At 40.9% G+C, this 15,745-nt stretch overlaps 1 protein-coding gene across 35 annotated transcripts in view; it reads right to left on the reverse strand.

Moving 5' to 3' along the window:
- The window catches only part of LOC108709018 (protein mono-ADP-ribosyltransferase PARP4), a 104,014-nt gene that overhangs the window by 18,367 nt on the left and 69,902 nt on the right, over positions 1-15,745 (reverse strand). For 9 of the 35 annotated variants that reach the window (XR_005965927.1, XM_041584529.1, XM_041584526.1 and 6 more), the window contains 13 exons: positions 14,567-14,587; positions 14,371-14,400; positions 12,964-12,984; positions 11,066-11,092; positions 10,872-10,901; positions 9,438-9,467; positions 8,603-8,623; positions 7,703-7,732; positions 6,075-6,095; positions 5,173-5,202; positions 4,368-4,388; positions 3,589-3,645; positions 1,443-1,481 (listed from right to left, as the gene is read on the reverse strand). Coding sequence is in view for 34 of the 35 variants with exons in the window: in XM_041584529.1 (XP_041440463.1) it covers positions 1,443-1,481; positions 3,589-3,645; positions 4,368-4,388; positions 5,173-5,202; positions 6,075-6,095; positions 7,703-7,732; positions 8,603-8,623; positions 9,438-9,467; positions 10,872-10,901; positions 11,066-11,092; positions 12,964-12,984; positions 14,371-14,400; positions 14,567-14,587 (378 nt within the window). In the remaining variant the exon portion in view is untranslated. Of the gene's footprint in view, positions 1-476; positions 505-1,442; positions 1,482-3,588; positions 3,646-4,367; positions 4,413-5,172; positions 5,203-6,074; positions 6,096-7,702; positions 7,733-8,602; positions 8,624-9,437; positions 9,468-10,871; positions 10,902-11,065; positions 11,093-12,963; positions 12,985-14,370; positions 14,401-14,566; positions 14,588-15,745 lie in introns of those variants that run through there. The other 26 variants (XM_041584539.1, XM_041584533.1, XM_041584527.1 and 23 more) reach the window with 17 other exon arrangements.

Genomic DNA, 15,745 nt, shown 5'->3' on the forward strand with positions numbered 1-15,745 from the left:
CAGCTGTCAATCATATATTCACTATGGCTGGACAGGCAAGTACTTTCACTTTCCATTCTGCACTTCCTAGATATCACTGCCCTTCCCATATTTCCATACCTCCCAACTTTTTGGAACAAAATAGAGGGTCAAAAATTTTTTCCGTGGGGCAATTTTTTGACCATGCCCATTTTTGTGGCCACACCCCTTATTACCATGTTCATTTTACAAAATTTGACAGGTTATGAAAGTTTGATCAGGCGGCAACCTTAAGATGGGGGCATTTTGGGACAGGCAAGAAATATTATAGGAAATTGTGGGGGGGGTTAAGATTTGGGGAGTTGGCAAGAGTTAATTAGGTAACTAATTAGATGACAGGGGATTTAGACAAAGAAAGTTAATAGTAAAATGTATGGTTACAGGATACTACTGTCACTGTCAACTGGGCGGCAGTTGGACAAACAGACAATATCAATCTGAAATACTGTAATTCCCACCTATTCGAGGTGGTACAGAGATGAAACCCTAAAAAGAATGAAAAATACAAGCTGTTAACAAGTTACATTATTTTGGCCGCAGAACATAGGAAAATGGGCAGTGTGTGTCAGTAGTTATTGGGTGCTACTCAGGGCTGGTCCTATCAAATGTGGGGCCCGATTGGGACCTTTTTGGCAGACGAAGTGTTTCTGACTACTGACACACTAAATATATAAATAAATAGGGGTATACAGGACCAAGATAGAACTGAAATAGGGGTACACAGGGGAAGAGAGATAGGGAGGAAACAGGGGCACATAGTGCACGAAAGATTGAGAGCAAATAGGGCCCAAAGGAACCGGAAAGAGGGGGCACATAGGGGCACACAGGGTAAGAGAGAGAAAGAGAGAGGGAGAAAATAAGGCCACACAGGGCAAAGTAAGAAAGGGATGGGAAATAGGAGCATACAGGGTAAGGGAGAAACAGTAATGAAGAAATAGTAGCACACTGGGTAAGAGAGAGAAAAAGGAAGAAATAGGGGAACACTGCGTAAGAGAGAGAGAAAAAGGAAGAAATGGGGCACACAGGGCAAGAGAGAGAGAGAGGGGGGGAAATAAGGGCACAAGAGAGAGGGAGGAATAAAATAGCAGAGTGGACTGGACCAATCAGGATTGGGGCAGGTTGGACAGATTCAGGTTGGGAGTGGGCTCAGTCAGGTTGGGGGCAGCCTGGGCCTATCAGAATTGGGGGTGGACTGGACCTGTGGAGTTGGGGGCAGACTGGACCTTTGAAGATGAAGGTGACTTTGCAGTTTTATGTTCTGGGGGAATGCTTGTCAATGCTCACCCTTGGTGCGGGGCCCTATTGGGCCCAATTGGTCCAATAGGCCTAAGGCCGACCCTGGTGCTACTGTCACTTACTTAAAAACTGGGCGGCAGCTGGACAAACAGATAAAATCAATCTGAAATACTGTAATTTCCACTTACTGGAGGTGGAGGTGGAGGTGGAGGTGCACAGACGGAAACCTTAAAAGAATGAAAAATACAAGCTATTAGCAAGTTAGATTCTTTTAGCCGTAGAACATAGGAAAATGTGCAGTATGTGTCAGTGGTTACTGGGTGCTACTGTCACTGACCAACAACTGGACAAACAAACACCTGGAATACTGACAATTCCACTTAGTGGAGTTGGAGGTGGAAGGCTTAGAATGGAAAAAAATTAATTATTCAAAGATTATTTTAGCCACAAATCCCGGCTGAGCTAAATTTTTAAAGTTTTTTAAATTAAAACATCAGTACCTGTTATTAACTCATTTAAAAGTCTCAGCTGTCAATCATATATTCACGGTGGCTGGACAGGCAAGTACTTTCACTTTCTATTCTGCACTTCCTAGTAGTGATGTGCGGTCCAACCCGAGGCGGGTTCGGGCCAACCCCTGGAAAAAATTTGCGGGTGGGTGCGGGTCGAGATCTTCTCCTGCTCTCCCTGCCCGATAAAATGATTGCATTCCACTAATCATACCTCCTGTCTCCCTAGCTTCACAAATAACAAATACCCCACATGCCTGCTCATGAGTAAAGGGCAAGTCAACTACAAAATAAAAATTTGCCTAATAAAAGAAAACATAATTCTAAGCAAACTTTGCAATATGCATCCATTACATTTGTCTAGGGTTTTTAAGTTATTTGTATATGTATTGCTTTTGAAAGCAGTGTTTGTCTGTCCCTTGCTATACTTTGCCCTGATGTCTAAGACTGTTGATACAATGTAAGACAAGGCAGCTGATTAACAGACCTGTCTTTGCTGGGGAACCAAGACTGTTGCACCACTGTTTAAAAAGTAACAAGTAGGAGTTAAGTCAATGCTGCTTTGAATACCAATTGTTTTCAGAAATAACTTCAAAAGCACTGAAAATGTGTAATCAATGTATATTGGAAAGTTGCTTAGAATTATGTTTTCTTTTTTTGGGCAAATTTGTATTTTAGGGTTGACTTGCCCTTTAAGGAGAAGCCAATACAAGGGGAAAGCAAAGTGCACACTGCATGGAATTAGTAAATGAGCATTATAACATTTATGCTAATGGTATTGTGGCACAATGGTTAGTGCTGATGTCCTGTAGCACTGTGATCCTGGGTTCAATTCCAGCCAAGGCACCATAAACAAGGAGTTAGGGGTATATTTATGGGGGTACATTTCTATGGGGTTTTTAAAGGTGTATTTATCAAAGGTTGAAATTTCACTTTCATCCATCCAAATCCCATACAAATGAATGGAGAGCTGCGGAATTTCACTCTAGTGGCGGAACTTCACTCTTTGATAAATTTACCCCTTAGTGTCTGCGCTCTGTGGTTTCCTCCTGCACCCAAAAAACATACAGGTAGGGTGACTCCTGATAAAGTAAGCCATTGTGTGAATGTGATGGGGACTTTAGAGCACTGCAGAAAAGGTTGGTGCCGTATTAATAATAGATATTCCCCACAGTCAAATCATGCAGACAATCTCTAAAACCACCTCCCATTCTTCTAAATAGGAACGGCCTGACAGTACTGGCTCAGGGCAAAGTAAATGGGAACTAATTAGATGACAGGGGATTTAGAGAAAGAGAATTAATAGTAAAATGTATGGGGCCAGAGAAAACAGGGGATTCATAAAGATAGCAGGGAGATGATGGGGCAGAGGTAGAAGGGCTTTATAGGTATAACAGGGAGCACAAAAGCAGATCACAAATTCACAATAGATAATGGAGTTCCCACCTATTCTTGCCGATAGGTCCGGGCAGGGGGGCGGTGGCTGAGGTCACTGGGTGGAGTGGTAATATCCCAGGACAAATTAGATTTCTCACAGAGGCTGGGCTATGACATTGTGATTGTTGATTGGCCGGTTGCCACATTAATCTTTGAAAATCCTGCCCGGTTTTCCTAATTTAGAAAACTATAGACAGGCAGTTTTGACCTGGGCAGCGCGGGTCAAAACCAGGCAGGTGGTAACCCTATCAGTAGTACATAAGAACTTCCCCAGCCATTTCTCTCTGGCAGAGTACTGCTTAGCGGCTGATTCTGAGACCCGCCCACCGATCCTCCCACACAGGCAGGTAAGCGGGAAGTGACAGTGAAGCCAGAGAAGAGTACTTACTTGCTGAGCACCTAACAGTGCCACATCCAAACTGTACACTTCATCTGTCGAGTGTGACTGCCAATAAAAATAAAGGAATAAATAAAGCACTGCGTATCTTGTCGGCGCTATATAAATAAATGATGATGATGATAATGTAATCTTTGTGATCTCTCCCTTAATTGAAAAGTGCACCCCCCAATGATTGTGCCATAGGCACCTGCCTATTTTGCTTACCCCTAGTTCCAGCCCTGCTAAAGAGCGAGAACATTTGCTGTTTAATCAGTTGGGATATTAGTAGGCTGTAGAGTATCCATGTGATGCATGATTGAGCTCAGGGCAGAGGCACCAGGGCTATTCGTTTTTAGAGGTAAAAGAAGTATTACCCCCTGTTGAGATTGGGCAGGAGAGTGGGGGTGCAGCACACATGCACAGTGATACAGTTGACAACCCAAGCTGAGAATGACCAACAAAATATACAGCCTGCTGCCCCTGGAGAGTACAATATTCCATTCCCCTAGGTCAGATTAGTGTTTAGGGTGTAGTAGGGTCATATTAAAGGCTTGTACAATGGAAATTGGAATCACAGCACCATCCATGAATATAATTAATAATATAATAATTAATAATTGTGATGTATGATCGTTCTACGGAGACAAGGCTAAAATCTGCACGTCTATGGCCAGCTTAAATAGAAACAACTAAAAAGAGTAAAGCACAACATAACATGAAACAAACAAGACTGTAAAAGGTATCGCAATGGCAGAAACCCACAAACAAATATTATAAAGTGGACTGACCTTGGCAGCAGGCAACGGAGGCTAGGAAAGAATAAATAGAATAAGCTGTAATTATTCCAACAGAAGACATTTTCTTGGTTTTCTATGTCTTATTCATCCAAACTTACAGCTAAACTGAATAAAGCAGCAATAAGGAAACTATCAAATATACATTTTTTATACTGTGACTGGGATATTTTGGAGCACATGCCAAATATCCATATATTTCAATATATGGTCCTGAAGTTCAAGGTTAGCAATTGTATCCACTGGAGGGGGGGGGGCTGTATTCAGCAGAAGGTGGATTAGCACCTTCCCCCAGTGAATTACAGTTTCTTGTCATATGAAAGCAGTGCTTAGAATGGATGTTATTACTAGGCTTTCTGTGCTCTCTTGTCCTCACAGTGTTTGTATTTCACTTGATGATCCCAATACATAGGAAAACCATGAATGAAGCGCCACAGGATAAAGTGACCCAGAGAGATAAAAGAGAAGACAGACTGCCAGTGCAGAGCAATGTGAGTGCAACGTCTGTTTTTAATAATAATTTAATGTATTTATATACACTCTCCCATTTAGCTGCAATGATTCTGCCATCCCACTGGTGATACTGATCCCCTGGTGTGGGAGTTTTCTCACAGAGATACTGATGTATAGACTGTTGATTTCTAATAATATATAATAATAACAATAATAATAATATAACAATAACAATGAAGACTAATAATCAGTGCTGTTTCCAGGTGCTACTGTCACTGACCTCACAACTGGGCGGCAGCTGGACAAACAGACAATATCAATCTGAAATACTGTCATTTCTACTTACTGGAGGTGGAGGTGGTGCAAAGCTGAAAGGCTAAAATTGAATAAAATATACAAGTTGTCAGCAAGTTATTTTAGCCATACTGGAGGTGGTACAGAGACAAAACCATTCAAAGGAATGAAATCAGTGGGTTACTGACATAACATGAAACAAACAAGACTGTAAAAGGTATAGCGATGGCAGAAAGCCTTTCACAGGCAAATATTATAAAGTGGCAGCAGGCAACAGAGGCTAGGAAAGAATAAATAGAATAAGCTGTCATTATTCCAACAGAAGACATATCCTTCATATAACCTGTTAGATATCAGATGAGAAAAAACATTTTTTTGTGGCAAATATTCGCCTAGGGAGCGAAAACGGGAGCTGCAATCAGGATCTACTCTGTTCCAAGCAGGAGATCTCTAATGCTTGGCAGTGGCATTGAGAACAGACATGACTGACTGGGGAAGCAAGAGACGCTAAGAGGTAAATTTATCAAAGAGTGAAGTTCCGCCACTAGAGTGAAATTCCGCAGCTCTCCATTCATTTCTATTGGATTTTGAAAGGCGTATTTATCAATGGGGGAAAGTGAAAGTTTACCCTTTGATAAATACACCTATAAAAATCCCATAGAAATGAATGGAGAGTGGCGGAATTTCACTCTAGTGGCGGAACTTCCCTATTAACTTCACTCTTTGACAAATATATCCCTATCAGATTGTATCTCCTTCTTGCCCTGGATATCAAATGAAATGAAAATCTCCTGGATTTCACAAACTCACATGTGAAGTGAATCTTTTGAGATATTAATTAGCTGTAAAGTAAAAAAATGTAAAACATCTAAAGAATGTAAAGTACAATATAGCATGAAATAAATAGGACTGTAACAAGTATAGAGAAGCAAATATTATAAAGTTTTGACCTACCATGCCAAGAGCCAAAGGAGGCTATGAAAGAATAAAGAGAAAAAGCTGTAATTGATAGTCTTCTGTAATTATTCCAACAGAAGACATTTTCTTGGTTTTCTATGTCTTATTCATCCAAACTTACAGCTAAACTGAATTAAGCAGCAATAAGGAAACTATCAAATATACATTTTTTATACTGTGACTGGGATATTTTGGAGCACATTCCAAATATCCATATATTTCAATATATGGTCCTGAAGTTCAAGGTTAGCAATTGTATCCAGTGGAGGGGGGGGGGGTGCTGTATTCAGCAGAAGGTGGATTCGCACCTTCCCCCAGTGAATTACAGTTTCTTGTCATATGAAAGCAGTGCTTAGAATGGATGTTATTACTAGGCTTTCTGTGCTCTCTTGTCCTCACAGTGTTTTGCACTCAATTGTATTTCACTTGATGATCCCAATACATAGGAAAACCATGAATGAAGCGCTACAGGATAAAGTGACCCAGAGAGATAAAAGAGAAGACAGACTGCCAGTGCAGAGCAATGTGAGTGCATATAATAATAATAATAATTTAATGTATTTATTAATTTAATGTATTTATATACACTCTCCCACTTAGCTGCAATGATTCTGCCATCCCACTGGTGATACTGATGCTCTGGTGTGGGAGTTTTCTCACAGAGATACTGATGTATAGACTATTGATTTCTAATAATATATAATGATAACAATAATATAATAACACTGGAGAGACTAAAGCTGGCCATAGATGCAAAGATCCGATCGTACGAATCATCGTACGTTCGGACTTTCCCATCTCCCGACCCGCCACTAACCATTCAGATCAAAGTCTTACCAGTCAGATTAGTTAAAGAACAGATCAGCAATGTTCTGCCCCTGACAGCAATCGTACGATATCTACCGTATATACTCGAGTATAAGCCGAGTTTTTCAGCCCCCAAAATATGTTGAAAAACTCTACCTCGGCTTATACTCGGGTCAAGCGCAAAAACGGCGCAAAGAATAGTCGCCGGCGTTTAAGAATAGTCGCCGGCGTCTAAGAATAGTCTCCAAGTATATACGGTACTCTTGCCAAGAATATTCGGCGGCGTCCAAGAATGGTCGCCGGCATCCAAAAACGAGACTCCGGCACCTCCAATGGGAGCAGAAACCCTCAATTTTTTGATTGAAACTTACCAAAAACTGCTGCATTTCTCACCTTCGGCTTATACTCTAGTCAATAAGCTTTCCCAGTTTTTGGAGGTAAAATTTGGTACCTCGGCTTATACTCGGGACGGCTTATACTCGAGTATATACGGTATGTCCAACCAAAGCTGGTGACAGTCTCCCACTGAAAATCGTACGATCGGCAATACACGCAGAGATATTATCGGCAGCCGACAGAAATTTTCTAACCTGTCCGATCGACCAAACGACCGATCTCCGCCGGACGAAAAATGTCAGGACTCTCCACACACGTTCCGAAAATCGTACGAATCCTCGATTCGTACCATCAGATCTTTGCGTCTATGGCCAGCTTAATACTCAGTGCTGTTTCTGGGTGCTACTGTCACTGACCTAACAACTGGGCGGCAGCTGAACAAACAAACAATATCAATCTGAAATACTGTCATTTCTACTTACTGGAGGTGGAGGTGGTGCAAAGCTGAAAGGCTAAAATTTAATAAAATATACAAGTTGTCAGCAAGTTATTTTAGCCATACTGGAGGTGGTACAAAGACAAAACCATTCAAAGGAATGAAATCAGTGGGTTACTGACATAACATGAAACAAACAAGACTGTAAAAGGTATAGCGATGGCAGAAAGCCTTTCACAGGCAAATATTATAAAGTGGCAGCAGGCAACAGAGGCTAGGAAAGAATAAATAGAATAAGCTGTCATTATTCCAACAGAAGACATATCCTTAATATCACCTGTTGGATATCAGATGAGAGAAAACATTTTTTTGTGGCAAATATTCGCCTAGGGAGCGAAAATGGGAGCTGCAATCAGGATCTACTCTGTTCCAAGCAGGAGATCTCTAATGCTTGGCAGGGGCATTGAGAACAGACATGACTGCCTGGGAAGCAAGAGACGCTAAGAGGTAAATTTATCAAAGAATGAAGTTCCGCCACTAGAGTGAAATTCCGCAGCTCTCCATTCATTTCTATTGGATTTTGAAAGGCGTATTTATCAAGGGGGAAAGTGAAAGTTTACCCTTTGATAAATACACCTATAAAAATCCCATAGAAAGGAATGGAGAGTGGCGGAATTTCACTCTAGTGGCGGAACTTCCCTATTAACTTCACTCTTTGATAAATATATCCCTATCAGATTGTATCTCCTTCTTGCCCTGGATATGAAATGAAATGAAAATCTCCTGGATTTCACAAACTCACATGTGAAGTGAATCTTTTGAGATATTAATTAGCTGTAAAGTAAAAAAATGTAAAACATCTAAAGAATGTAAAGTACAATATAGCATGAAATAAATAAGACTGTAACAAGTATAGAGAAGCAAATATTATAAAGTTTTGACCTACCATGCCAAGAGCCAAAGGAGGCTATGAAAGAATAAAGAGAAAAAGCTGTAATTGATAGTCTTCTGTAATTATTCCAACAGAAGACATTTTCTTGGTTTTCTATGTCTTATTCATCCAAACTTACAGCTAAACTGAATTAAGCAGCAATAAGGAAACTATCAAATATATATTTTTTATACCGTGACCGGGATATTTTGGAGCACATGCCAAATATCCATATATTTCAATATATGGTCCTGAAGTTCAAGGTTAGCAATTGTATCCAGTGGAGGGGGGGGGGGTGCTGTATTCAGCAGAAGGTGGATTAGCACCTTCCCCCAGTGAATTACAGTTTCTTGTCATATGAAAGCAGTGCTTAGAATGGATGTTATTACTAGGCTTTCTGTGCTCTCTTGTCCTCACAGTGTTTTGCACTCAATTGTATTTCACTTGATGATCCCAATACATAGGAAAACCATGAATGAAGCGCCACAGGATAAAGTGACCCAGAGAGATAAAAGAGAAGACAGACTGCCAGTGCAGAGCAATGTGAGTGCAACGTCTGTTTTTAATAATAATGAATGTATTTATATACACTCTCCCATTTAGCTGCAATGATTCTGCCATCCCACTGGTGATACTGATGCTCTGGTATGGGAGTTTTCTCACAGAGATACTGATGTATAGACTGTTGATTTCTAATAATATATAATAATAACAATAATAATAATATAACAATAACAATGAAGACTAATACTCAGTGCTGTTTCCAGGTGCTACTGTCACTGACCTAACAACTGGGCGGCAGCTGAACAAACAAACAATATCAATCTGAAATACTGTCATTTCCACTTACTGGAGGTGGAGGTGGTGCAAAGCTGAAAGGCTAAAATTGAATAAAATATACAAGTTGTCAGCAAGTTATTTTAGCCATACTGGAGGTGGTACAGAGACAAAACCATTCAAAGGAATGAAATCAGTGGGTTACTGACATAACATGAAACAAACAAGACTGTAAAAGGTATAGCGATGGCAGAAAGCCTTTCACAGGCAAATATTATAAAGTGGCAGCAGGCAACAGAGGCTAGGAAAGAATAAATAGAATAAGCTGTCATTATTCCAACAGAAGAAATTTCCCTAATATCACGTGTTTTATATCGGACGAGAAAATACTTTTTTTTGCTGCAAATATTCGTCTAGGGAGCGCAAGCGGGAACTGCTATCAGGATCAAAGTCTGGTCCAAGCAGGAGATCTCTAGTGCTTGGCAGAGGTATTGAGGACAGAAATGACTGACTGGGGAAGCAAGAGACGCTATCAGATTGTATCTCCTTCTTGCCCTGGATGTGGCAAAAAATAATTTGCACTTTGAGTTCACAAAATCTCCTGGATTTCACAAACTCACAGGTGAAGTAAATCTTATGAGATTATAATTAGCTGTAAAGTAAAAGAAAGTAAAACATCTAAAGAATGTAAAGTACAATATAGCATGAAATAAATAAGACTGTAACAGGTCTAGAGAAGCAAATATTATAACGTTCTGACCTCCCGGGCCCCTTTATTCTTTCTAGGAAAGAATAAAGAGAAAAATCTGTAATTCAGTCTTCTGTAATTATTCCAACAGAAGACATTTTCTTGGTATTCCATGTCTTATCCAAACTTACAGTTAGACTGAATTAGGCAGCAATAAGGAAACAATATATATATAAATATCTATATATTATATACTGTGAAATTGTATTCAGTGATCCAACTGATTGTTTCTGCCATCCCACTGGTGATACTGATGCTCTGGTGGGGGGTTTAATCACAATCACAATTTAATCTGATGTATAGACTGCTGATTCTAATGCAGGTATGGGTTCCATCATCCCATAGACTCCATTTTATCCAAATAATCCAAATTTTTAATAATCCAGATTTCCTTTTTCACTGTAATAATAAAACAGTAGCTTGTACCTGATCGCAACTAAGATATAATTAATCCTTATTGAAAGCAAAACCAGCCAATTGGATGTATTTAATGTTTATATGATTTTCTAGTAGATTTAAGGTAAAAAGATCCAAATTAAGGAAAGATCCGTTATCCAAAAACCCCCAGGTCACAGGCATTCTGGATAACAGGTCCCATACCCATAATATATAATGATAACAATAATAATAATATAACAATAACACTGGAGAGACTAATAATCAGTGCTGTTTCCGGGTGCTACTGTCACTGACCTAACAACTGGGCGGCAGCTGAACAAACAGACAATATCAATCTGAAATACTGTCATTTCTACTTACTGGAGGTGGAGGTGGTGCAAAGCTGAAAGGCTAAAATTGAATAAAATATACAAGTTGTCAGCAAGTTATTTTAGCCATAGAACCTGGGAAAATTGCAATAATGTAGGTGTCAGTGGGTTACTAGGTGCTATAGTCCCTGACCAACAACTGGACAGAGAAGATATCAGGAGTGAAAGACTGTAAATTCCAGTTACTACAGCTGGAGTTGGAGAGTCGAAGGTCTAGAATGGAACAATATTAATTATTCAATCATTATTTTAGCCACAAATTCCAGTCCCGAGCCAATAGGTAAAATGCCAAAGACAAGCCCCTACTTTCATCTGCCCTGATTGCCCTCCCTTCCCCATGCTTGTCACTTAAAACTATTGCATTCTACTAATCATACCTCCTGCCTCCCTAGCAACACAAATAACAAATACCCCCAGATGCCTGCTCATGATTAAGGAAAGGCCAGTACAAGGGGTAGGCAGGCAGAAGAGATATGTCCCCATCCCCCCCACACACCCAAATATATTTTCCTTCTTGCTTTTCGCTTTATCTTACATGAATGCATTAATCCATTGCGGTTAGCCCTGCCTAAAGGGCAACTATAGCAAACATGACATTTTAATATAAGCTTTATATCAACGACATAAGAAACGTTCTATTTAAAAATTCTGTAGTATTTCTGAACTGATCAATATACTCAACATCGCTCTCACCACCCTTTTTGGGGGGGGGGAACTCACTTTTGTCTAGAAGATTTATTAGAGCTAATTATTTTGATATATTAGACCTATTGATCAATACTGGTCCTGCATGAAGAGAGAACAAAAAGAGACTGATGCTGAGAGGAAAATAAAGAGTACCGTATATACTCGAGTATAAGCCGAGTTTTTCAGCCCCCAATATATGCTGAGAAACTCTACCTCGGCTTATACTCCGGTCAAGCGCAAAAACGGCGCAAAGAATAGTTGCCGGCGTTTAAGAATAGTCGCCGGCGTACAAGAATAGTTGCCGGCGTCTAAGAATAGTCTCCAAGTATATACGGTACTCTTGCCAAGAATATTCGCCGGCGTCCAAGAATGGTCGCCGGCATCCAAAAACGAGACTCCGGCACCTCCAATGGAAGCAGAAACCCTCAATTTTTTGATTGAAACTTACCAGAAGCTGCTGCATTTCTCACCCTCGGCTTATACTCGAGTCAATAAGCTTTCCCAGTTTTTGGAGGTAAAATTTGGTACCTCGGCTTATACTCGGGACGGCTTATACTCGAGTATATACGGTAACTGGATTATTTAAGTTTGACCCACGCCAGGTCTAATGTTAAAAGAGAGGAGTGGGAAGAGGGAGCACCAGCATTCTGGTGGCAGCACCCACAGAATCGGACACACATGCAACAGAAAGTAAAGCTGGCCATAGACACAAAGATAAAGTTGATTTGTACAATTTTCAGACTGTGTGTGGATTGTCCCAACTTTTTTTTAATCATGGGGATCGGTTGTTTCATTTCATCTGACGATATCAGTGGGTCACTACTATTTGTCAGACATAACTTTCGTACGATTGTTGTCACGGACAGAACATTGATTTGTTCTTTTACTACTTTTTTTAATCTAAATGGTTACTGGGAGGTCGGAAGATTGCGATGTACGATTGTTCTTTGGATGTAAAGGTCCCCATACATGGATAGATCCGCTCGTTTGGCGATGTCGCCAAACGAGCGGATCTCCCTCCGATATGCCCACCTTGAGGTGGGCAATATCGGCCAGATCCGATCGTGGGCCCTAGGGCCCAACGATCGGATCCTAGCATTCTCAAACGGGCGGTCGGATCGCGGGACCGCATCAACGAACAGATGCGGCCGCGATCCGACGGGATTTTTAAGCCCGTCGGGGGCCCCCATACACGGGCCAATAAGCTGCCGACACAGTCTGTCGGCAGCTTTTATCGGCCCGTGTATGGCCACCTTTAGGCTAAAATCTGCACGTCTATGGCCAGCTTAAATAGAAACAACTAAAAAGAGTTCATGAAACAAACAAGACTGTAAAAGGATTATAAAATAGAGATGGCAGAAAGACTTTCACAGGCAAATATTATAAAGTGGACTGACCTTGGCAACAGACAACGGAGGCTAGGAAAGAATAAATAGAATAATCTGTAATTATTCCAACAGAAGACATTTCCCTAATATAACATGTTGGATATCGGATGAGAGAAAACATTTTTTTTTTTGGCCAAATATTTGTCGAGGGAGCGCAAGCGGGAGCTGCAATCAGGATTTATCCGCAAAGTCTGTTCCAAGCAGGAGATCTCTAGTGCTTGGCAGAAATGACTGACTGGGGAAGCAAGAGACGCTATCAGATTGTATCTCCTTATTGCCCTGGATGTCAAAGGATATGGGGAAAAATTATTCGCACTGAGTTCCTGGATTTCACAAACTCACTGGTTAATTAGATTATAATTAGCTGTAAAGTAACAGAAACATCTAAAGAATGTAAAGTACTAATTGGCATGAAATAAATAAGACAGAAGACATTTTCTTGGTATTCCATGTCTTATTCATCCAAACTTACAGCTAAACTGAATTAAGCAGCAATAAGGAAACTATCAAATATATATGTTTTATACTGTGACTGGGTTATTTTGGAGCACATGTCCATATCCATATATATCAATATATGGTCCTGAGGTTCAATTGTATCCACTGGAGGAGGGGGGGGCTGTATTCAGCAGAAGGTGGATTGGCACCTTCCTCAGTGAATTACAGTTTCTTGTCATATGAAAGCAGTGCTTATAATGGATGTTATTACTAGGCTTTCTGTGCTCTCTTGTCCTCAAAGTGTTTTACACTCAATTGTATTTCACTTGATGATCCCAATACATAGGAAAACCGACCTGGATCCCTATATGATCTGGGAGTACCTTGACCACACCTGCTCTGCACCAAGCCATGTTCTGTTCCACCCAGGTCACACCTTGTTCCACCCCACCAGTGTTCAGAGATCCAAGGATTTGGGCGATACTTCTATGCATTTCAGGCGTGGGAGTAAAGGCAAATTTGGTCAGCGGGTAACTGGGCTATCAGTGCGAGTGACTAGGTGATAGTGTTGAAATCAGAATCCAAATTAAATGCGGCCGAGTTGACTGAATGAAGCACCACAGGATAAAGTGACCAAGAGAGAGATAAAAGAGAAGACAGACTGCCAGTGCAGACCAATGTGAGTGCAACGTCTGTTTTTAATAATAATTTAATGTATTTATATACACTCTCCCATTTAGCTGCAATGTTTCTGCCATCCCACTGGTGATACTGATGCCCTGGTGTGGGAGATTTCTCTCAGAGATACTGATGATTTCTAATGATATATATCGATAACAAAAATAATAATAATATAACGATAACACTGGAGACTAATACTCAGTGCTGTTTCCGGGTGCTACTGTCACTGACCTCACAACTGGGCGGCAGCTGAACAAACAGACAATATCAATCTGAAATACTGTAATTTCCACTTACTGGAGGTGGAGGTGGTGCAAAGCTGAAAGCCTAAAATGAAATGAAATATACAAGCTGTCAGCAAGTTACATTTTTTAGCTATAGAAACTAGGAAAATTGCAATAATGTAGGTGTCAGTGGATTACTGGTGCTATAGTCCCTGACCAACAACTGGACAGAGAAGATATCAGGGTGAAATACTGTAAATTCCACTTACTACAGCTGGAGAGTTGTAGATCTAGAATGGAACAAAATTCATTATTTAAAGAATACTTTAGCCACAAATCCCAATCCTGAGCCAATAGGTAAAATGCCAAAGACAAGCCCCTGCATTCCTCTGCCCTGATCACCCTCCCTTCCCCATGCTTGTCCTCTGCCTCCCTAGCAACATGAATAACAAATACCCCATATGCCTGCTCCTGAGGAAAGGCCAGTACAAGGGGTAGGCAGGCAGAAGAGACATGTGCCCATCACCCCCCCACACCCTTTAGGCCCAGTACGATAGTCCCCCCTGTGCCCCCCCTGATGACAGCCCTGACTGTTGCACCCTAGGCACATGCCTTTTCTGTCTACCCCAAGTTCCAACCCCCCAACACATGATTAAACAGCTTAGGGGCCCTTAACAACAATTTCCAAATGCTAAAAACCCCCAAGAAAAAACCCCTAACAGGCTTACATTCCACAGGTAGCATAGGGCAAGCAGTGAAGGGCACACACAAGCAGCACTGGGCAAGCAAAGAAGGGCACACACAAGCAGCACTGGGCAAGCAGAGAAGGGCACACACAAGCAGCACTGGGCAAGCAGTGAAGGGCACACACAAGCAGCACTGGGCAAGCAGTGAAGGGCACACACAAGCAGCACTGGGCAAGCAGAGAAGGGCACACACAAGCAGCACTGGGCAAGCAGAGAATGCTGCACCTCGATAATTAAGGGGCCTAACATACACCAACCCACAAAAGCAACAGAAATTAAATTGAGAGCAATTGCCACATGTACGAGTACATATGTGGTATATTCATTGAAGTGCCCCTGTGGTAAATTGTACGTAGGAAAAACAATCAGGGCTGTAAATACACGTATTAAAGAACATAAGAGTTCAATTAGAAACTTCAAACCTGACACCTATACTGATACCACTGTGGCGAGACATTTTTTTGAAGAAAATCATAACGTGAGTCAACTAAAGTGGAAGGTATTAGAGGCGGTCAAAAGACCACCGAGAGGTGGCGATTGGGAAAAACTACTACTCCAAAAAGAAGCATACTGGATAAATAAATTAAGAGTGTAGTAAACCAAAAGGAATGAATGATTATAACAGCCTTAAATGCTTCTTATGAAAGATATGCAATGACCTATTGTTAATAAGTATAAAAATATACTAACAGATATCTCTTT

The sequence above is a fragment of the Xenopus laevis genome, chromosome 2S (assembly GCF_017654675.1).
Source record: "Xenopus laevis strain J_2021 chromosome 2S, Xenopus_laevis_v10.1, whole genome shotgun sequence".
NCBI lineage: Eukaryota > Metazoa > Chordata > Amphibia > Anura > Pipidae > Xenopus > Xenopus laevis.